This window comes from Chiloscyllium plagiosum, chromosome 25 (genome assembly GCF_004010195.1).
Source record: "Chiloscyllium plagiosum isolate BGI_BamShark_2017 chromosome 25, ASM401019v2, whole genome shotgun sequence".
Classification (NCBI taxonomy): Eukaryota; Metazoa; Chordata; class Chondrichthyes; order Orectolobiformes; family Hemiscylliidae; genus Chiloscyllium; species Chiloscyllium plagiosum.
Window position 1 is genome coordinate 43,135,370 of NC_057734.1, and position 24,524 is coordinate 43,159,893.

Below are 24,524 nucleotides of genomic sequence, written 5' to 3' on the forward strand. Positions count from 1 at the left end.
AAAAAAATGCAATCAAGTTTGTGAGACATGACAGCACAAAGCCATGCTGTCGACTACCAACAGTTCCATATTTTTCCAAATGTGAGTAAATCCTAATCCTCCTATTCTCCTCCAATAAATTTCCCTTCCATTGACATAAAACTCATTGGCCTCTAATTTCCTGGATTATCTGTTGCCTTCTTAAACAAAGGAAAAGCACTGGCTATTCTCCAGTCCTCTGGGACCTCTCCTGTGACTAAAGACACATTGCATCTACCTATTCCTGCCCTATGGAACTCATTTCTTCCTACCTCGATTTGAGTTTTTAATCCCGTTGTCCAATTCCTTCCCACTTACATCCACTATTCTTCTGAATTACCAGTTCATAGGCTCCAGCAGCCTCCTCTTCACTATGGACATGTAATCCCCTTACAAATCCACCCCCTATCAAGGTAGTCTCAGGAGGTCTTTGATTCTACCTGGAAAAATCACCTAAATCATTTCCACAGTTACCTGGACTCTACATCCTCACACCCTGCCTCCATTCCATTCTCCCAGTTTCTCCATTAGCATCTGTTCTGCTAATGCCACTTTCCACAGGGGGCTTCAGAAATGTCCACCTTTTTCCTCAACCAAGGCTTGCCCACCACCGTGGTTAACAGCCGTGTTTGACCCATTTCCTGCACTTCTGTCCTCATCTCTTCTTTTGTTTACCACTAATCTTTGCAGCAGTGTATGTTTTTCCTTTGCTATTGTTACCTTCCCTGGAAAATTAGGGTTGGCTTCCCAGAATCCTTCTTCATCCCATTCTTCGCTAAGGCACAATCACCCCAGCCAGGATAACTTTTGAGGTCAAGCTCTTTTTACCATTCACTGTTATTTCTTTCACCAAAACACCACTCTGACAACCTCTTGCAGCTGCATGTGCACCACATGTTTCAGTCCTCCACATGTCCATGTGCCTGGCTCTACCCACCACAAAACTCACCAGATGTGTCCCTTAAACCAACCAGTCCAAACATCCTAGACAGACAAAAACCTGAATGTCTATAATCAGCTGTTAATTGCCAATTCTCACAATTAATTGTACAAAATTGGTTAATTGTACAAAATTTTGGCAGGTTAAACACAGATAATCCACTGAGCCACACATTGCTTTATGTTACCAAGTGGCTGTCTAAAACAGATGCTCCACTATACACCTCTGTTAGAAAGACCCTCAGTTATGCTTTGGCATCAAACAAATATTGGCTGACAGTTTTGCAGTCAGATATTGTCCATACCTCAGAATAGATATGATCAGCTTACAATGGCTACTTCGTTCAATTCAGCAGCCCCATTCTATTTTGATGAAACAGTGTGGATTTACATGAAAAAGGCAGTCAATTGCTACTTGAATGCCCAACAAAAGCCACGATAAGGTAAAAATTATATTCCTATTTTTAAGTCTTGTTTCTACAACTGTAATTACTCTTAAAAAGGACTTAATTGTTGACCACTTGGGGAAGACTTCCACTTAAGAATGATGTCAGAGAAATACAATTTTGTTCTTATTTTGGGTAATTTCTTACAAAATATAAATTAGATTTTTTTCAAATGATAGCTTTGTGGGTTTTCAGGGAATGTTGGCCTTTATTTCAAAGGGAATGAAGTGTTAAAAATGGGGAGGTCTGCTAAAACTGTACAAGACAATAGTCATATCACAGCTGGAATAAGCTGAGCAATTTTGTTCCCCTTATCTCAGAGAAGATATACTGACATTGGAGGCAGTCCAGAGAAGGGTCACAGATATGGTGGAACTGTGTGACAAGGAACGGTTGAATAGGTTGGGTCTGTGCTCATTGGAGTTTAGAAGAATGGTGAATTGAAACACAAAAGTTTTTTAAGGGACTGACAGGGTATATGTGGAAAGGTTATTCCTCCTTATGGGAGTGTCTCGGACCAGAGGGCATAACTTCGGAGTAAAGGGGTTGTCCAGTTAGGACAGAGATGAAAAGGAATTTATTTTCTGAGAATAGTGATTAGGTGGAAATCCTTATTGCAGAGAGCTGTAGAGATTGGATCATTAAATTGCAGCACTTAAAAAGCAAGGATGGGTATACGATGGGTTTAGAGGGATATGGGCAAAGTGCTGGCAAATGGGACTAGATAGGTTAGGATATTCGGTCAGTATGGACGAGTTGGACTGAAGGATCTGTTTCAATGTTGTATATCTCTATGATTCTAAGGCTGAGAGATACAGATTTTTAATCAGTAAGGAAATCAAGGGTTATGGGGAAAAGGCAGTAGAGTGGAGGATCATCAGATCAGCCATGATCTCATTGAATGGTCAAGCACACTCAATGGGCTGAATAGCCTATTTCTGCCCACATGTCTAATGGTGTTATGGTGTTTTTCCTCTCTCCCAAGTGCAGTTGCTTCTGGAGTCTGTTTTTCACATTTAGAAAGATAATCTTGCTCTTTTGAAAGCTGTGGAACAAGAAAAACCCTGGTTCCAGCAAACATTGTAAGCTTACTGCTGGCACCGGATCTCTCCAAACACAGAGTAAACTGTTCGGAAGAAGCTTAAATGATAACATTGAGGAACAATTTTAAAGATACAAAATCAATACTCTCAACCTTCCCAAAACTCTTCATTTCAATGCATGAACAAATACCCATACAGCTCCACTGTGCTTGACCTGTTTGCCCTCATGCAGGGGTATCTGCCAATTGCAACAACAGATTGATATTTACAATAATATGTTGTGTAGGATTCCTGCCTGAAACATGAACCAATTTCAAATAGATTGACTTTTTTAAAAAAAAAGATACATCCTAGATAACCTGTCAAATTGAAGCTTTCTGGACCTGATCAATCGTGAAGCTGGAGAAAGCTCAGCAGGTCAGGATGAAAAGTTCCAACCTGAAACGTTGGCTCCCCACTCCTCTGATGTTGCTTGACCCGCTGTGTTTTTTCCAGCTCCAACTTTAACAATTCTGACTTTCCAGCATCTACAGTTCTTGCTATCTCCAAGTACCTGATCAATTAGTCATTAGCAATACAAAATTACTATTCAGGAATTTAGCTTTCCCTGGACCAACATCCCTTCTCAGTCGATACCACCAAAAAATCAATTGTTCATTCATCTCATTGTTATTTGTGGGCTCTTTCTCTGCAGAAATTGGCAGAAGATTTGGCTCATATGGAACTTATTTCATTTCTTACACTGGATGTCAAACAGCTTCCGAAAGGCCTGATGTGGATAGGTGGCAGTTTGCATGAATGTTCTCTCTTCCCAGCTCTATACACTTAATAGTATCCATGCATGCTCATGTGACCCTCCAAGTCATAATGCAACCTAACCACGGGCAATATTACTCTTTAATTGTTTATGCTTCCTGTGCATTATTGTCTCCTGATATCAAACAAGGAATGTTTGCTATAGCAAGCAGACCTACTGTGCCATGACAGTGAATGTAATGTTAGGACATCAGTCTTGTCTGAATACAGTTTGTCTTCTAATAAAAAATCATACATTACAAACATACACCAAACCAAAAGAAAAAATGTACATACACAAACACATATATAAAATACACATATATATATATATATATATATATACACACATACATAATAAGTGACAAGCAAACAGAGCAGAATGAACTCTCAAAATATTTATTTAACAATGCAAACTCAAGGAAAATGAAACAGAATAAAATTAAATACATGAATGACAATGAAGCACAGATTAATATTCAAACAAAATGTACAAGAATAAAGCTGGAAAGAATAGTTTACAATACATAAATGCGAGGATCACACGATGAGCACATTTAACAATCTAGTACATAAAGAGAGCTGACCGTACACACTGGTTATAATCACCTATCTACAATAAAGGATACAAAGCAACACTGTTGTGCTATTTCTAGATGCCAATCATCATTTAGCATCCTACAATGTCATTCATAAGTCAATTTGTTTATTTTTCATTTTCCTAGAAATGTGACAGCTTTTCTTGATGCGTACTTGCACAATTTTTATGATTATCATTATTATTTATATAAATCAAAGTTAACCAGTTACAAAGACCTTGTATCTCAGTATTATTTTAAGTGAATACAAATGATGTGTGAAATCTAAGTTGAGCATAAATTGCAGTATCCACTCTTCAAGGCTGCTACCTCATGAAAAGTAAACTGAACTTCTTTTTAAAGTGACCATCCTTCCCAGATGGATCCTTAACTAATTAATGTCACAGAACCTAACACTGGGTTATTGCTGTTATTTTATTTGTTCAAAATTATGAGTTATTACTCAGCGGCAACAGCAGCAGAGTAGCACCATCTGGAGGTATCCTCAAATCATGGCAAGCTCGAGAATACTGGGGCACTGTTTCGAATCATTGTGCTCTAAATTTTTAAACAAACTAAGCCATCAACAAACATTTGACATGCTTGCCCTAACATTATTACTGGCTAAATATATGTATTTCCATAACTTTTTTACGCTGAGAGGCCAAATTGATTGAACAAGAATTTCTAGTGCAGAATGCTCTGGAGAAGTTTTGCAGGTTGGTAGCACCACAGTCCAGATCCAATCAAGTGCAAAGCTTCTGATACACCTATGTCATCAAGGGATATTCAGCAAATAAAGAAGTATTTCATTCCTACTACACTATCATTTTCCTGTAACAACTTACAGTACATTTTTGATGTTGTAATGTGACTGGCCATTAAGAGATAGCAATGAATTCTCAGGGTCAAAACTACTATCATAGCTTAAAATAACAAAAACAGGAGTTATTGCAATGTCCAACAGCAAAGCTTTATTGCTGTCATTTTAATGCATTGGCTTCAAGTCAAAGTGTAGTCATTGTTTCCCTAAACTACATTCAAAGCACTGGGCCACATACAAAGAAGAAACCAGAAGAAATCAATGACAAACTAGGCACAGGTCAGATAACACATTATCATTTTAAAATTTAAATGCTGGCTTTGCTGATAATATAAACCTTAAATAATACATCACTTCCTTAAGATCTAGAAATGGGGGAAAAATTGAAGTATTTTTCAAAATATTGGATGGTTGGTGATTAGTTGACATATTTCAAGATACCACTCAAATTTTGAATTGTACCATCCAAAATTTCTTTATCTTCATCTCACGTATCCTCCTTTCTTTCGTACAATTCCAATACCTATTGAACCATTCTCATTATCCAGAAAAATGCACGACAAATATGCAGATAGTGCTCTGATTTGGATAATCAGGTCAGTTTGCCCTCCAACCTCAGTCTGCAGCAGGCAACTGTAGAGTCACCTAATGTCAATTGGGCGGAGACTTGCCAACTCAACACAGATTAAACTTGAGAACCTTTACAAACTGACCACACTGCTTCCTTTATTATTCTCTACATATCGACTCAGATTTTGTGGTCAGTGGTGAAGCAATTGTTCCACATTCTATACACAATACAACAATCAATTTATATTGCCAAACACAGCTCACCTGCTGACAAGAGGGCAGCACACTCCTAGCAACCGTTGCTCAAAGTCAATGCTCATTTTCACATACTCTTGTTTGAAATGGTCACTCTCCATTTACCAACCTCTGCCCTCTGCCTTTAGTTCAAATTCAGTTTACAAGGCAGGAAAATTCCTGCTTCAACTATATAAACTCAAATGTACGGATTCAGTAAGCGATGCTATCATTCTCCAACCACAATATTAAATCCAGGTCCAGATTCATATTGGGCATGAATCAAAGCATTCACAAACCTTCACTCCTTAATAATAGGACTTCCAGTTCACACGCACACACTCATGAAAACAAATTCTGAGTAACACATCACTTCACTTTACTGTAAAATTCTCAGTCAATAACCAGAAATCGTCTGTCGAAGACTATTGTGGAAGCATCATCACCAAAAGAATAAGATGATCTCACAGAGTGCTACATTCTAAGATCACTGAGGGTTACACAATAAATTATACTTTTCCAGTGTTGCCCACATTTAAACTGAATAAAACCATTTCATTTGGTCACAATACTATTTTGCTTCATTCCATCACATTCCTTATGAATGGTTCTCAGTTCCTCTGATGCCAAATGTCAAAATAACAATTATAATGTAAAACATGATAACATGTTAAGCAGTGCTCCACAGATGCTACCTGACTGATTGTTCATCATCCGAATAGCTTTGGATTTGGCCAGTTCAAGTGCTGTCACCCAGTGTTGCCGCTCCACCTCAGAGCTTGCTTTCAGGTGGTATGTGCGTCCACTATCTGACAGCACAAAGGTGCAGGAGTCCTCAATGTCGATGTGGGTGGTTGCCAAGTTAATCGTTCCTCTGCACGTGTGCCCCATCTCTGCCTGGGTCCTGGAAAAACATAAGTAAATATGGCACAGTGAATAATCTTACCAATGTTGCATGTGTGTCTAATCACTAATCACAACCTCCTTCAGGCATTCAAATATCCAGTAGCTCACTTATAACTGGCAGAATATATTGCAGAAACTTATTGATTCTTATGGAGGAAGCTTCATTACCTACGTTACCAAATTGTCTTTGACTTTCTCGTGACTCACACAGGGTAGCAATTCACAGGTTCAAGGCTCCTTTTCATACTGCCCTAATCTGTTTACTCTTCACAGGCAGCAAAAGCAAACTTCAAGTTGCCAATTCTGCTGACCCTCATTCAATGCGCAAACAAACATTTTCTAGCATAACAAAATGAAGAGAAGCAAAAGCCATATATGAACCAGGGCTGCTAAAGAAAATAACATCATACCTAATACCATTTCACCCAACTCAGCTTAAAAAGAATTGTTGGAACCCCGAGACCAGATTGATTGCCAATTTCTTTTTAAATCAGTACAAGCAAAGGTATTAAAAGAACTACATAAGATAAGTAACAATTTATGTTTTATATAGAAAACTATTATTGATATAATTTGGTAAAATTTATTACATTACCAGCTCATTATTAAACTCTTGGAGCGGCAGCCACTTGCAGTGCTAGTGAAGCAGCTGTGTATGGGGTTCTGCACACTTCAAACAAACATCATCTGGACGTCAGCAGCAAACCAGCAGCCGGCCCTGGGACCATTATCCAACTGATCTTCAAAGATATTACCACAACATCAAAGGAAAATTGGGAACCAAGTTTGATGAGTTTGCAAAGCGCATGCAGAACTGATAAATTGGTCACATGACACCACACACTGTGAGGAAGCACAAGATTTTAAACTGCTTAGAGTTCACTGGTGATACAAATGCAAGCTGAATTTTTTATGCTTTTGCAGTGCCAACTACTGTGACCTGAATGTTAATACTGCATTGACATGGCTGTGTCAACCAATGAGTTGAAGGCAAGCAGAGAAAAGTTTCTGAAATTATGAAAATACAGGTCCATTCTGCTATAACAAAACAGTTGCTTTCCTCTGCAACCTCGTGCTATAGAAAATTGCATTATTGAACCATTATTGAAAAATCACACTGTAGAAGATCAGTAAAAGAAAACTGCCATGCCCATTGAGCAGAATCCGTTATCCAAACAAAATCTACAATTTGTCAATTGCATTACAGGCAATTCACGCTGAAGAAATGCATGTTATAGCAGAATGACCCATAATAATAAAAAATAGAATTCCCAAAATCTTAATCCAGAACTGTAGCAAGGCCTGCTGATAAAAGCAAGATAATTTCTCCAGCAAAATGTTTCAAGAGGGAAGTATATTTATATAATACAAGTTATATCTGTAAAATCCACCAGTGAACAGTGACTGATAGGAGGATTTCCCAATTGCATCCATTTAGACTTGGATTATGGCATCAATATATGCAGCTGAATATTAGTGAAACTTCTTGTTTTTGAATAAAGCACACATGTCTCAAATTATGACATTCTTCTAAAGTATCACACAGTATTGCTTCACCTTAATGTGGATTAGAATCTCCTGCTGCACAACAACTTTGCCAAAACTACTCAGTAACTGGTCAGTGTAATTTTCGAAAGGTACCATAGGAGCTTAGACGTAGTGATCTGTACATTTTTTTAAAAAAAAATCTTTACTGTTGAGAAATTCCCATCGGCTCCTAACACAATAGCTCAAGAAGAGGAACTTAGCAATGGAGACACTTCCTACTTCCAAGAGACCGAGAGTCAAGTCTAAAACGAATCCCTGAATGTCAGTGTTAATTAAACAAACAAAAACTGCAATTTTGAAACAGTAATCGTGCTTAGGATGCCATGGATAATCCTACAACAAAAGCCTATGGGCTGAAGATAAAAGTCTCAGAGCACAAGTCATATATTACCTTTCCCAATAGTTTCATTGCAGTGGTAACAATGTAAATGTTGCAGCTGTTTTGCAAAGAATGGGTGGCAGCCACTAATTATTTCAAGATGATCAGTCACCAGCTGCTCAGCATTAGGATTACAGCTGTACAAACTACTGTCTACTTAACAACCACCTGGAAACAGAGGTGGAGATGGAAGCTAACTAGCTACTTTGTGACCTTATTAAATATCAGGCAGTAACATGATATACAACATTCAATTATATCAGTCTCATGTGAACCACAACTGAAGTACAATCACTTGGATAATGATCACCTCAAGCATTCCTTAACTTTTAAGGCCTTTGTATATCAATTAGGTAATGGTCAAAGTAATCCAATATGATGACGATTCTTCAGTGTGCACAGGAGCTTTGCTGATCATGCATCAGCTCAGATACCCACACTGCAGGTTTTCATCTCTGACTTGCACTTTGCAATATAGCAAAAACAGATGGTGCATTCAGGGACAGCAGGGGGCAAGTCCTTGGGCAGGGCACAAGAAACTTCAAGGAGAAAGCGAGGACTGCAGATGCTGGAGATCAGAGCTGAAAATGTGTTGCTGGAAAAGCGCAGCAGGTCAGGCAGCATCCAGGGAACAGGAGAATCGACATTTCGGGCATAAGCCCTTCTTCAAGCTTTGCTCAGCTTGGTGGCAATGTTGTGCTCCAGGGTACCATCAATGAGTAGAATATATCCTGAACAGCAGCACAGAAGGTGATGCATTGATAGACTTTTCAGTTGCGCAATGCAGGTTCCATAAAGATTGGAGAAGCACAAGCATAATGTGGTGCCACTGTTTAAGAAGGGCGGTAAGGACAAGCCAGGGAACTATAGACAGAGAGCCTGACGTCGGTGGTGGGCAAGTTGTTGGAGTGAATCCTGAGGGGCAGGATGTACATGTATTTGGAAAGGCAAGGACTGATTAGGGGATAGTCAACATGGCTTTGTGCGTGGGAAATCATATCTCACAAACTTGATTGAGTTTTTTGAAGAGGTAACAAAGAGGATTGATGAGGACAGAGCGGTGAGGCCTGTGACCAGTGGAGTGCCACAAGGATCGGTGCTGGTTCCTCTACTTTTTGTCATTTAAACAAATGATTTGGATGCGAGATAAGAGATATGGTTAGTAAGTTTGCAGATAACACCAAAATTGGAGGTGTGGTGGACAGCGAAGAAGGTTACCTCGGATTACAACAGGATCTTGATCAGGTGGGTTAATGGCTGAGAAGTGGCAGATGGAGTTTAATTCAGATAAATGCGAGGTGGTTAGGATATATGGTCGGCATGGACGGGTTGGACCGAAGGGTCTGTTTCCATGTTGCATATCACTATGACTCTATGTGGTGTCCTTTGTGATGACGATTCTTCAACAGAAAAGTGGCCAGCTGCATGGAACATCAAACATAACCATACGAGTGCATCCAGATAATCACCAAAGGTTTGCATGCTAATGTCTTTGCAAATTGAATAGGTTATACTCTAATCTTGCTTTTGCACTCCCTAATCAATTACAGAAAAGTGTTCTGAAGATTGTTGCTTCCAGTAAAGTGTGGCTAGTTAACGCTTAATGAGAAAAGGAGACATGGAAGTAGGAACTTTATCTCACCTGTGGCCTCATGTGCAGCAGTGGAATCGCAGATATCAATCAACATCAATGCCCAATACATAACAACTTTCAAACACAGATGTTCCTTCAGATTAAAATTTTTTTTACTGTTTTTGATGTAAAGTAGCAACCTTGATGCACACTTGGTCCAAAATGCCATGACCAGACTGGATGGACAACTAATTCAAATGAGTTAGTCCAGAAAAGTCAAAAGGTTAGGAAGCTGGAGCAATACTTGATGAAACTCACTAAACCAGTATATTTAGGGTAACGATTAAGTCCTCATATGCCAACAAATGGGATAAGTAATCTGTGGCACTTGCTGCTATCCAGTTACAGTTTGAATGAGAAACAGGTAAAAACCAAAGGACTGCAGATGCTGGAAACCAGAGTCTAGATTAGAGTGGTGCTGGAAAAGCACAGCAGGTCAGGCAGCATTCGAGGAGCAGGAAAATCGACGTTTAGAACAAAAGCCTTTCCTGATGAAGGGCTTTTGCTCGAAACATCGATTTTCCTGCTCCTTGGATGCTGCCTGACCTGCTGTGCTTTTCCAGCACTACTCTAATCTTGAATGAGAAACAATCCAGCAAGGTTCTAGGAATGCTATGTCTCTGTACATAGATAATAAAAGGGTCCTGTTCACTGTGTTTGAAGACCAAATAACCTCTATATCTGGATTGTCCCAGTAAGACCTCATGACATGATGGCAGTGGTTTAAAAAATAAGATACTTGCTCCTACAGCAATAGGAGTAGTATTCACCATTACCATGAAAATGTAAAACAAAAGTTGACTAGCAGCAGATATACTCCCACACAAACAGGACACCAGGTAAGTACAGACAAACACAGATGTGCTCCAGATACTGAAATGCAAAAGGTTGGGGGGGATGGGGAGAGGGAGGGAGGAGGGGAGGGGTCTTGGTATGCCTGCATCAAAAGACACAGCAAATATAAACAACAGCTAAAGGCCTGCAATGCCAAACTGATCACCAGCCCAAGCACCACAGGAGACTGACCACAGCATGGATGTGCTGTGCATTTGGTTTTAATCCATCTATCAACTTCACAGACCTTTCAAGGGCCCAGACAAACTGCCCAGCTGCCAAAGAGGGTCACAGAACTGAAACAGCACCATAGCAGAAACAGAACTGCAATAAAAGCTACCAAACACAATTTTACAGCTACTGAAAATGGCATGATGAAGCATTACAGTCAGGAAAAGTCTTGCCCACACCCCAGAAAGCCACGATTGTCGTCATGGTGCTCCTCATTCATCACAGATGCTTGTGTTTGGAATAGACAAGACAGAGAGAGGAATACACACTTCTGCAGCAAACTCCTGTTTATGGAGAAGTTAATGGCCAGGATAATCAATACTAATGTGCAGAAATTGCTTCCCAACAGCCGCCACAACACACACGTTACTCTGGACATAGGGACTACAGTTAACATGTTGCCAGATAACTCAGCTGAGAGAGTTTATCCTACAATCTTCATCTGTCAAATTATTCAGCCCATAAGATCTTTGGCAACAGGTCAGCTTCAGAAAACTATATGACACAAACACGAACCTCCCCATGATTGGCTATAATGGCTACTCAGAAGAAGAGCCTGCACCATTCTCAAACTCATCCTTAAGCCAGTCACAGTTGTCAGCTAGATTGCCACAAGTGAGTTTGAACAACAGCCCCCATCGTCTCTTTACAGGCCTAGGGGGAAGTTTAATACTGTGTACAGCATCACATTCAACCAGATGTTAACTGTTTGTACACACCAGGAAGGTCTCACATCCATTAAGGATTGAGGTGAAGCTCAGGAAGCATCTTATTTCAAATGTCACACATTACAAGTTACTCAGCTGTGCTACATGTCCCTAAACCAAATTGATCCTTTAGAACTGAACCCTTTCAATAAAGCTGTGCAATGTGAAACACATTTAGTGACATGTGTGGAGGAGAATCTGTCTAAGCTTGCAAATGGCAGATGCTGGCAAATACTGTTGAATTAAAACTGTTGACCATATTGATAATACTTCATGGATTTATTCTTTCAATTGCCTGCTCATTGACATCACATTTGCAACAGAGGATTTTTCAGCATCCAATACATTGAAAACTTGGAAGGTGTTTATGCTATGTGGACAAGACTTTCATCCACAGGTCCACTAAAACAAGTGACAATGGAAATATAGAAAATCTCATGTTAGGTTACAGAATGCTGGGTCAGATCTAGTACCAAGTGTATCCAGACATCAAGTACCACTGATGGCATAATGCATTCATTAGCAAAAGAGTGTCCAACTGCATCATCTGCACTACTCACAGAAAGGCGCAGACAAAATCACTTCTACCCTCCTCTTTTCCAACCTAGGCCTTGGGAATGAATTGGTACTGAGCTTGGACTTCAGTGATGTTACTCATCACAGTCAACTATTATTCACAATTGATCATGGTATAGAAATAGTGGAATGTTGCTAGTCTGCTAAAACAACATATGTGAAAGCAATTGTGCCACAGAGTTTCATCTCCCGAATCATGCCAAATCTTGTCACCAAGACACAAAAGGGAAATTCAAGGCCTGGAGGAAGTGTAGAAGAACACCACACCTACTTGATGAAGGGCTTATGAAGGGCTGACATATTCCTGATGAAGGGCTTATGCCCAAAATGTCGATTCTCCTGCTCCTTGGATGCTGCCTGACCTGCTGTGCTTTTCCAGTGCCACACTTTTCAATCATACCTAGCTATCCATTGTTAAAGAGAATTAATTTAGGGCAAAGACTGGACAAATTAATGTTGTTCAGCCTGTAAAAAGATGAGGGAAATGTACCATTGTGATAATGAAGTTGGTGAAACAAATGTAGAATTAATAAATCCGTGCTGAGCAAATTTTGGATGTAAATTAAAACACGTTTCCCTATACTGTGTGGTCTTTAACTTTCTGACTAGTCTGCTACATGGGAATTTGTCAAATGTCTTACTGTGATCTATGTAGTCGATATCCACAGCACCAACTTCATCAATTCCCCTTGTTATTTACTCAGAAAAAAATACAAGATACAAAGTAACTAAGTCAATATTTCTGTCTTAAGTACTTAAATGTATTGTGTATACAATTCTCATTAATACAATAGAGACCAGCAGTGTGGTAGGGAACAACATTTACTAAATGTGTGAGGATGGCACAGCCACGAAAGGTAACGTGCATTCCAGCAGCATGATTTGTTTATAATGTTGCTGATGAATTAAGGAACGATATTTTCGAGAACGCTTACCTCTGCTTGCAATAACGCAATTCCAACATGATTGTTTAGTACATTTCTTTCTGCGCATGCGCTGTCAGTGAAATTTCCGCTCAGTCTATGCTTGCACTGATCTTCGTGCTGTTCTGCACATGCACCAGTGTCAGCTGCTGACAGAGCAGTTGTGAGAGGTACTGTACAGAGAGTAGTTTTCTGAGGGAGATACATTGAGCAGCTTCCTGTGAAAGGTACACTACTCCTAGGTTACCTGTGCCCCTCCAATTTTTCAAAAAACCAATGACAAGAACGTTAGCTGGAAGTGTCCTGGTGATACAATTGCAGGTGGTGATACAAAAGGCTATCACACTGGAAAAGAAGCTAGATGTTATAAAGCATTTTGAGCATAAAGGAGAGAATATACTCACTTAACAGCAATAAGGGAGTCTACCTTAAATGTACTGTGTTAAATTTGCTTTTATTTTGTGGAGGAGTACGATTTATACCTTCATTCAGGCTGCACTACTTTTGTGTTAAACTTATGGGTGATTTTTGAGTGATCGTTGGTGATATTTTTTGCCAGTCTGCCCCATCCCATTTTTCCTATAGGCTCCATTATTTCTATTTAGCAATTTTATATTAAGCGAGGTTTTGCTGGAACACAACTATGATGTGAGAGGAGAACGGCCTGTATTTACGAATTGGGAAAGCAAGTGCATCTCTGATACAACCAGCAACTTATTCATCAGCAAAGTGATGATGAGTATTACGATCAAGCCTTGCACAAAGTTCCCCATTCATTATGGTTCCAGGTGGAATGGGCAAGAAAGGATGAACTGGCTCCCTTTCTTTGTTCACCCATCCTCAGTGTGTTGCAATAGTGTTAATATTAAACAGGACCCCTTGGTACCTGGAGCATATGTCTTACAAAGCACACACACACACAGTTTCCAAAGGACAGATAGTTTAGGATGTGGCTATTGAAGTGGAGATTTATCGCATTGGTTTTGCAATCCTTAGTTTTTCAAACATTGAGATTCTGTAGTTTTGATTCATTTAAACTGTAATTGAAGTCCAGCATTCAAGGTATATGATAGAGTCATTTTATTGTCCTGTTCCTCTTTAGTCTGGCTACTAGCTAGCTGAGAGAAAGGCACTCTTTACCTGCAATACAGAAGTGACTAGGGGACAGTTCTTCGACTGACTTTCATAGAATGCTAATATGCAAACCTAGGCTGGTACACATGGAAACGTTTAGTCTTACTAGCCTATTCTAGTAGAGTTGAAACTGTCTTTTTAACTCCAATCTTTGTGTATTCTTCAAAATGAGCTTGGGTCACAATCCATAAGGTATGGCTTGCTGTTGAGCAGGGGCTAGTCAGCCCTCCATTATTCTTTCAGTCACACAAGGTCACTCTCCAATCTGTTAGAGCTTTCTTTCATATTTTTAGGTTCTCCATTGCATTGGCACCACACAGAATTTTTTCCAGCCTGCCACCGAAATTAACCCTGCCTTATTTCATCTTTGTCGCAGTCCTCTTTTTAAAAAAAAAGTTGATAATTATTAAGGAAAGGGTGGATGTAGAGCTCGAGGTAGAGAACAGGATAGCTGGTTTAACTTTCTGATCACAAAATGACACGCAGAGACGCAATGAGCTGAATGTTCATCACTGTGCGCTCAAATCGAGAGAGGTGCATAAAGTCTCTGTGACTCTAGCATGAAATCCAGGCTGACATTCCAGTGCTGTATTGTCGGAGATGCTGGCTTTCATGTGCTCCAGTCCCACCTCAGATGAACATATAAAAGGACCTAAGTGCTTTTCAAGACAAATCAGGAGATTTATTCCCAATTTCTTTGTCAAATTTTTCTCCTTAACTAACATAAATCAATCAAATTTGCTGATCATTATCACACTGTTGCCTGTAGGTCAGGTTAGTTGTGCATTTTCCTACAGTACAATAATGATTCCACTCCACAAGGTACTTTGGGATTTGTAAATTACAATGCTTTAAGTATTGGATGATAATTTAAATAGAAACAATATGCAAAGCTGGGAAAAAGACTCGACAATGGCATTAAGTCATGCTGCTCCTTTGTTGAGCTGGTACAAATTCAATGGGCTGAATAGCCTCCTTCTCCACTGTACCACATCTATGATTCTGTAGTATGTCCTCAAGTCATGAAAAATTATATATAAATGCAAGTTTTATTCATTTTTTGTGCTGTCAATATGTATGGAATTTTGGAGAATCCCACCTCAGCAATGCCCAACAATCTTGTTTCTAAAAAAAAACGCCTGAACATTCATTAATTTTAATAATGAAAACTGGTACATTAGACCAAGAGAAGGATTACCATAAGAGTACAGACAAATCACCGTGACTTGAGATTTTAAAAACTTTTAGATTAACAAGGTGAATTAACTATGGCATATTCATGCAAATGACTGTGCAACGGACACTTGTAAAATCCATAATAAACAAAGTTACACACCATTGCTAAGACCCTATGTTATTGGTGATAATCTTATCACGTTTCTGAGAATATCATGTGAGTACAGTTTGAATTGAATACAGAAGGTACATTTACAGATGATACTCAACTGATGTCAGTGCTGATGAGTGACATTGCTGCTACTGAGGAGAGCACAATATAAGAAAGAAGCAACTCAGAGGTGTTATCACATCAACAAGTCACCCTTTATTTACACATGAACAGTCCTCAACTAAAGCACTGCCTCAGAGTCAGCTACGAGAGTTTCAGTATCTCTGACACTCACCGTTTTTATCTGTCAGCCAGAGCTCCCTAACTGAACCAGATTAACAGTACCCCCTGAGTCTGCAGACAAAGGCTGGTCCTTTTTCTCGAAGAGCCTCCTGGGGCATTTTAGCACCTGGTCAGGTTCCTCCAACTTAGCATCCGATACAGGCAGCTTGTGACTCTTTTGCCAGGAGCATCCTGGTTGAATTTCATTCTCTTCTTCCAGAAGCAAAGGCATCAAGGCAGCTACATCCATCATGTCCATCTCCGATTCTGAGGACTCTACCACGCTTGATGGAGAAGGTGATTTCACAGGTTCCAGCAGCATTTATGAATTTTCCAAGGGGCAGGGCACACTTTAGACCCACCTGGTTTGTGAATTTTGTATAGTTCCCATGCTTATTTACAAACGTCACACCTACCCAAATTTTATACATCACTGCTCCTCACCTTGCGTCAACCAGGCTTCTTACCTATGCAGGGCCATTTCCATGATTCTCAAACCAAACTTTGTTCCCTGTATCAAACTCTCTCTCTCTCTCTCTCTCTCAACTGGAGGAGTCCTGTGCCTGGCATTGGCATTCTTCATGCTGTTTCACCCTCCTTGCAACTCTGGGAAGATCAGACTTAGCTTGGTGGGGAGTCTTCTCTGCAGGAGCTATCCCTGTAGTTGTATGTAGGTGATCCTATAATCCAGTAAGAACCGTGACAGCTTGGTATTAAATGAGGCAGTAGGCTGTTTCTTCAAGCTCGTCTTTAAAGTCTGGACTCCTCTTTCTGCCATACCATTGATGGGAGGTATGGAGCTGTCCTTATATGTTGAATGCATTGAACATTTTGAATATATATGTTGAATATTGAATATATTGAATTATATGTTTAATATATGTTGAGCGTTGAATATCTCGAGTTATATATTGAATCCCATTCAATGTTTAAGAAATAACCAAATTCCTGGCTGGTCAATGATGGCGTGTTACCTGTAACCAACATTTCCAGGACTCCGCTTGTTGAAAATGACTGCAAAGTTTTTCTGTCACTGACCCAGTGTTTGATGAATATCACAACCAACCATTTTCAGTGGGCATCTCCAACGACTAAACAATATTGAACCCATGAAAGGATCTGCATAATCGACATTGAATAGTGTCCAAGGTTTACGCAGCCATTCCCATGGATATGGGGGAGCTGCTGGCAGTAATTTTTGTCCTTGTTGGCACCCTGGACACTTCCCCACCAATGCCACCAAGCCTAGCCACCAGTCACAACTTATAAAGTCATAGAGCATGAAAACAGACCCTTCGTCCAACTAGTACATGCTGACCATGTTTCCAAACTAAACTAGTCCTACCTGCCTGCATTTGGTCCAAATTACTCAAGCATTCCTATTCATGTGCTTATCCAAATGTCTTCTAAACGTTGTAACAGTACTTTCATCCACCACTTCCTCTGGCAGTTCATTCACACATGAACTACTGTGCAGCAAAACAGTTGCACCTGGTGTCCTTTTTAAAACGTTGCCTCTCACCTTAAAAATACGACCCCTGGTTTTGAACTCCTCTAAGCTGGGAAAAAGACCCTGGCTATTCATCCTATCCATGCCCCTTAAGATTTTATAAACCTCCATGAGGTCACCCTTCAGCCTCAGACATTTCGGGGAAAGAAGCCCCAGCCTATTCAGCCTCTCCTCATAATTCAAACCCTCCAGTCCCCTTTAAAACAAACTAAGTACGGGTTTGTGGTCAGTGATTCTCACAAAGTTTTGTCCCTCAAAAGGTATTGGTGGAACTTCCAAATATGACTAGGTAAAAACAATGACTGCAGATGCTGGAAACCAGATTCTGGAGTAAACTGGTGCTAGAAAAGCACAGCAGTTCAGGCAGCATCCGAGCAGGAACTCTGCCTGTATTCCTGATGAAAGGCTTTTGCCCGAAACGTCAATTTTCCTGCTCCTCAGATGCTGCCTGAACTGCTGTGCTTTTCCAACATCACTCTACTCCAGCATCCAAATATGACTGCCAATCCTTCTTTGTTTATCTAGGCATATTTATGCTCTGCCAACGTCCAGCATGCATAAGTCCTCTACACTGGACCACCTCAGAGATCATACAACCCCGATGCCATACAGGAAGGTATTGCATGTCAATACCAGATTATTCTTGGGATCATAGTGTGCCAACACCTTGGAGAATGATAGCTGTTTCGTTATTTCATTGAAATCTAGTGCTCATCTATATAACCATTTCCAAGGCTGACCCTTTTTTAGGAGTTGATGCAAAGGTGCCAGCATGGATGCCAGGTTATGTATGACAGCTAACCGATGAAGGAGCAGCGCTCTGAAAGCTAGTGCTTCCAAATAAACCTGTTGGACTTTAACCTGATGAGATTTTTTAAACTTTGTACACCGCAGTCCAACATTGGCACCACTACATCAAAATTATCTTTCCATAAGAAATGACCTAAGCTCCTGGACAGTTGTGGGAGCCGGGGCACCTTTGATCACTCTCACTTTATCTTCCAACGGGTGTAACCCGGCCTTGTCAACTCTGTAGTCCAAGTAGGCCATATGGGGAGGCTGGAATATGCATTTTTCCCTTCATAGGTGTATACGTGTCTTGGAAAAATATCTTAGGACCATGTCCAAGGTCTCCAAACATTCCCTACTAGTTTACTGTTATCAGGATATCATCTAGGTAAACGACAACCTGAGGGAGACATTGAAAAATGTTCTCCATCATCTGCTGATGTTGGCTGACGATATCCCAAATGGTACTCTCTAATGGAGGTATGAGTCCTTATGCTTATTAATTGTAGCATATTTCTGGGAATCCTGGTCTAAATACAAATAAGCATGCATCATGTCCAGGTTTGCAAATAAATCCTCCAACCAACATATTGGATATTTATCCAACGGTGTAAAATGGTTTACCATTTGTTTAAAATCCCCAAAAAGTTAATCCAACCTGTCAGGCTCAAAATTCATTCAACTGGTGTTGCCCATTCTATGAACAGGACTAGTTTGATGATCCCTTCATTTTCAAGCCTTTGATGTTTGCCTCTACTTTTGACCATAAGGCAAATGGCACTGGGCAGGCCTTGCAGAATCAGGGAATTGCTTCCTGGTCAACATTCAAGATGGCCTTGGCTCCTCCGATAGTCCCTAGACCGTCCTAGAAGACTTCTAGGTATTTAATTATGACTTCATTCAGGCAGCCATTTTCTAATTGAAAAGTGTTGAACTAATCTAGGTAGATCTCTCTCAACCAATTTTGTCCCATCAAGCTTGAGCCCAAGCCTTTCACTACAATCATTGGTAACTGCTTTGCATAAGAGATCAGAACTGAAGTTGTACCCTTAATTTGAAAAGGTTCCCTTGTTTAGGTTCAGCCCAGCTGAACTCTTCTTCAAAGTTAAGGGGTGGAATTCAAAGCGAACTTTATTAAAAACCGATTCAGTGATATGGCTATGGCAGTATCGACCTCCATTAGAACCGGATGACCATTTAACCAGATATTTATCTTGATTGGCTCTGACTTTGATGTTGCTAAAAACCGTAACTCCTCCAAACCAGATGCAGGGTATGATCTCTTCTGGATAGCCACCTGTGATTTATCTTACTCAATTTGCTTCTAGTAGCACATTTTTGCTATCGCGAGTCTGCATACAGGCAGCAACTACAATGGCTTGCCAGCCAGGATCCTGAAGAACATTTTAACCATTTGGCCAAGGTTTGGCTTTGTTGTGGTTCACCCTAGAGTCCCTCTGATCATAGTCGGTCCTGAATGAGGCTAGGCAATTGCTTTCACTCAAATGGTATTCCCCAAGCTTAGTTAGACTGGCAAGGGTGTCCACTCCCAGAATACCCTACAATTCATACGTTCCAAATGCACATGATAAAGCCAGTTGTACTGCCTGATTGAAATCCAGTTAGTTTTCAGCTAATAGGCCTTTTGCATTGTTACATCATTAATCCCACATACTAGACAACCCCTAAACATCCCATTAAGGGTTAAACCAAATTCTCAGGCTTTTGCTGGTCATCTTAACCTGGTCAAAAAGCCCAATGTGGGGTCCTCTGGTTCTCGAATCGCCAAGTAAAAGCTATGGTGACTCAGAATTAGAGGTGACTTGGGATCGTAATATTCCTTATCTGTGTCAGTCAATTCCTGAAAAGAATCTCGTTCCTCAGGAAAGCCAGACTCCTCATGACTGAAAAAGCTGCAGTTCTACAGGCCATCAGGAAAATTAGTCAATGTTTTTCATTTGCCACAATGTCATTTACTCGAAAATACAATGCATTCTTTCCACGTATTGGACTCAGTTCTTGACAACAGGGTTGAACTAATCAAACTTGCTGACAAAGGCATGATGTAAGTAAATGCTTACTCCAACTCAAAACAACTGTTGTGAGTGTGTTTCTTCAGGATCATGCTTTATCCTTGTTGCCACTGAAATAACCCCACAGAGGAGAGTATCCCAGCACCAAGTCATCAGAGTCAGCTACCAGAGTGTCAGTATCTCTGACACTCACTTTTTATATATCAGCCAGAACTCCCTGATTGGACTAGATTACAGCCCCAATCAGGAAACTCCAATCCAATGAGATCTAGCTGGTTGACCTTGTTACAATCACAGTTGACTTTACATTTCCAACATCACCAAGACTCAATTCCTTGAGAGGCCCTTGAGAGACTGGAGCCTGGTGTTGGTGACTGCTATAGTAAAAGGGGAAGGAGGTGATTGGTGTGTCACACACCCCTAATTCAATCTCATAATCCCTGTATAAAAATCTCTTGCATGGAGCATTTCAACGACTATTGCTGTACAATCAAATACTCAAAAAAAAGCATGCGCTCAAGCTGCTCAATAGTTCATGCGGAACAAAGGTTCTTCTTAACTAGGTACCAACATCAGTTCTGGAAGCGGTGCTGATTGCTGAGAATAAAAGTTAACAGTTATGAACCAGGGCTTCAGATTAGAAACAGAAATGATCTGCTCACCCCATTGCAAGTGTGCCTCCCATCGGCCCCCCTCCTGGATGAAGGCCGCTGCATGATGGTGAGCAGGTGCTGCTGAGGAATAAAGGAGGAAGAAAAGTCAGAGATTCAAATGAATTATAAAAGGAAATGTCCAACTCTTGCATGCAGAAAAGGACATGCAGTGTTTAAGTATGGAGTGAAATCACCAGCAAATACTCTGGACAGCAGGTAACTTGCAACTACTTTTCTTCCACCTCAGAGTAGTCTTTCTGAATGGGTTGTCTCTTCCACAATTTTATTCCTTCCTCCTCCTGAGCATCTGATACTCGGTATGGTAAAGTTCTATATCCACTGCTTTAAGTCAATGTTCAACTCACCATTATCTATTTAAATATTAAATATTGTTATATAGGCTGGAATCACAGCCAAGATACTTACCTGTGTCAGCTTTACACAGTTCATTGGAAATCATGGCATCAATGGAAACTGGAAATCTCTGGCTTTCCTTTCTTGGTCCATTAATGCTGAAGTCAGATGTAGCATTTTACCACTGGCCTGACCAAGATTAGTTTGTTTAGTGCAGATTAAAGGTTTACATGCTCTATACAGCTCAATCAATGACCCTTGTTCTAGAATCAAACATGCAATTAATTTTCACAACCTTTTGATCTTCCTGACTACTTATTTATATTCCATGAACATTTGGAAAGGAAGTCTAAACTAAATACTAAGAGTAGTTCCCATCAGTTGATAAGCACCTTGGGATATTGGGTCAAGTTCAACAATTTCACATCATTACCACTGCTCCCATTTCTTTCCCCCCCAGACAGCTGTGGTCAGCAACAAACCTGCAACTGCCATTACATCTCAAGACCATCTTTTAGTGTTATTGAGTCAATGACAAACAAGGAGACTTTCTTGATGTTTCCCATTCCATCCCCTTTTGCCTTGCATCAACAGTTCTTTTGTCATTTTATTGCTCCTGCCTTCCATCCTCTATTTTATTTTTTACTCTCTTTTGTTCCTACTTCTGAACTAGTTTCAATCATTTCCCAAATCTTAACACTGCTATTGTCAGCCCTGCTGAGTACCTACAGTATTTTCAGTTTTTATTTCTGATTTATCATATCATGAATGTTGCAATGATTATCTATTATCTAAATAAGTTTTTTTTTAAAAAAGATTCATTCAGGAATTCTGGATGTCACTGGCTAAATCAGCAATAATTGCCCATCCCAAACTGCCCTTCAGAAGCTGATGGGGAACCGTTTCTTGAATTGCTGCAGTCTTTCAAATGCAAGGATACACGCAACATTATTACGAATGATGTTCCAGAAGTTTTATCCAGCAACAATAAAGGGGCAGCGATATAGTTCAAAGTAAAAGGATGGCATGTTGCTTGGATGGAAAGTTGCAGTGATAAAGGAGAAAGAACAGTCAGAGACTCCCCCACCCCCTACATTGGTTAAATGCAGAAACATGATGGGGCCCTCAAGTTAGCATTCGTTGCCGACTTAACGACCTCAAATACCCATAGGCAAATGGGCTGCCTAACAACAGTGGCACTGCTGGTAATAATTGCTGTGGGGTCCCTTGCATCTACTGTTCTTGTCCTTATAGGCAGTAGAGATCATAGGTTCAGAAACTGCTCTGAGGGGAAACTCAGCAAGTTGTTACAGGGCATCTTGCAGGTTGGTGGTAGAGGGGGTGAATGTTCAAGGTGGTGAATTGGTGCCAATCAAGCAGGCTGCCTTACCCTGGAAGGTGCAAGCTTAGAGTGTTGTTGGAGCTGCACCTATCTGGGCAAATACCCATCAAAGGACTTATGCACAAAACATCTATTCCCCTGCTCCTTAAATGCTGCCTGACCTGCTGTGCCTTTCCAGCATCAAACTGCGACTCAAATACCCATTACACTCCTGACCTGTGTCTTATTGATGGTGGACATATTCTGGGACGTTCAGCGTGAGTATTTGCTGCAGAATTCCAGTCTTTGTCCTGCTCTTGTAGCAACAGTATTTAAAGTCAGTTCCTGTTCAATTTGTTAGTGGAGAATACATTGATGGTAACGGCATTGAACATCAAGTAACAATGGTTAGATTTACTCTAGGTCATTGCATGCACTCATGGCTCAACTGTTACTTGTTTTTCAGGTCTTGCTGCATATGAACACAAGTTGCTTAAGTTTCTGAGGAGTCATGAATGGTGCAGAGGATTGTGCAATCATGAGCAACAACCCTCCACGGACCATATGACGGAGAGGAAATCAGTGAGGAAGTAGTTAAAGATGGTTGTGACTAGGTCACTAGCCTGAGGGAGTTTTGCAGAGATGGAACTGAGATGATTATTCCACAACAACCACATCAATCTTCCTTTTTACTGGGTATGCAATGAAGACTCCCTCACCCCAAATTCCCACTGATTCCAGTTTTGCTCCTTGATACTGGACTTAATTGAATGCTGCTTCAGCATACAGGGCAATCATTCTCACCCCACCCAAGTGGCCCTGGCAGAATCCACAATGAGTGTCAGCAGGGTTTTGCTGAGCAAATGCTATGCGATAGCACTGTTGATGAACCATTCCCTCACTTTACTAATAATTAAGACTGAACTGAAATGTTCAGTAACATTTTTTCATTTGTTCTTACGATTTGGGCATTGCTAATCAGATCAGCATTTGTTGCCCATTTTTAATTACCCAGATGGCAGTGAAGAATCAAATATATTTCTGTAGGTCTCCTTTCCCATGCAAGTCAAACCAGGCAAGACTTTGGTTTTTGTCCCTAAGGGGACGAATTAACTAGTTAGGTTTTCCAACAAATGGTTTTATCTAGGCGAAGGTGAGTACTGCAGATGCTGGAGATTAGAGTCAGGAGTGTGGTGCTGGAAAAGCAAAGCAGGTCAGGCAGCATCCGACGAGCAGGAAAATCAACGTTTCAGGCAAAAGCCCTTCATCAGGAATGAGGCTGGGAGCCTTGGGGGAAACTAGTGAAATCCACACTGATGCCCTGGGGTTGCAGGGTCCTGATGCAGAAGATGAGGCATTCTTTCTCCAGGTGTCGGGTGGGGAGGGAGTGTCAACGGAGGAGGCCCCAGGACCTCTATGTCCTCAGCAGAGTGGGAGTTGCAGGTGAAACTTTGATGAATGTGTAAGGCTCCTTTGGGGCTTTGGACGGAGGTGAGGAGGGAAGTGTGGGCGCAGGTTTTGCAATTCTTGCGATGGCAGGGGCAGGTGCTGGGAGGCAAAGGTGGGTTGTTGGGGGGGGGGGGGGGGCATGGACCTGACAAGGTAGTCACGGAGAGAACAGTCTTTACGGAAAGCGAATGGGGTGGGGGTGATGGTGGTTTTATCTGTCATGATGGGAGTTGAACACAATTTTATTGGGTCACCGGATTAATAATCAGGCGATAATACCATTAGGCTACTGCCCACTGTTCGGTTTCTAGTAAATAGTAACCCTCAGGATGTTTATAGTGGGGTGTTCAGTAATATCTTTGAATGTCAAAGGGATAAGGGTTGGCTTCTCTCTTGTTGAAGATAGTCATTATCTGGCACCTGAGTGGCACAAAGGTGACCAAACTGATGGATGAAGATAAAGCGGTTGATGTGGTGTATATGGATTTC

At 40.7% G+C, this 24,524-nt stretch overlaps 1 protein-coding gene across 4 annotated transcripts in view; it reads right to left on the minus strand.

The window, feature by feature from the left end:
• The window catches only part of LOC122562796 (oxysterol-binding protein 2-like), a 334,280-nt gene that overhangs the window by 265,563 nt on the left and 44,193 nt on the right, over window positions 1-24,524 (minus strand). For 3 of the 4 annotated variants that reach the window (XM_043715995.1, XM_043715997.1, XM_043715996.1), the window contains 2 exons: window positions 20,921-20,992; window positions 6,142-6,350 (listed from right to left, as the gene is read on the minus strand). In XM_043715995.1, the coding sequence (XP_043571930.1) occupies window positions 6,142-6,350; window positions 20,921-20,992 (281 nt within the window). The remainder of the gene's footprint in view (window positions 1-6,141; window positions 6,351-20,920; window positions 20,993-24,524) is intronic. The other variant, XM_043715998.1, reaches the window with a different exon arrangement.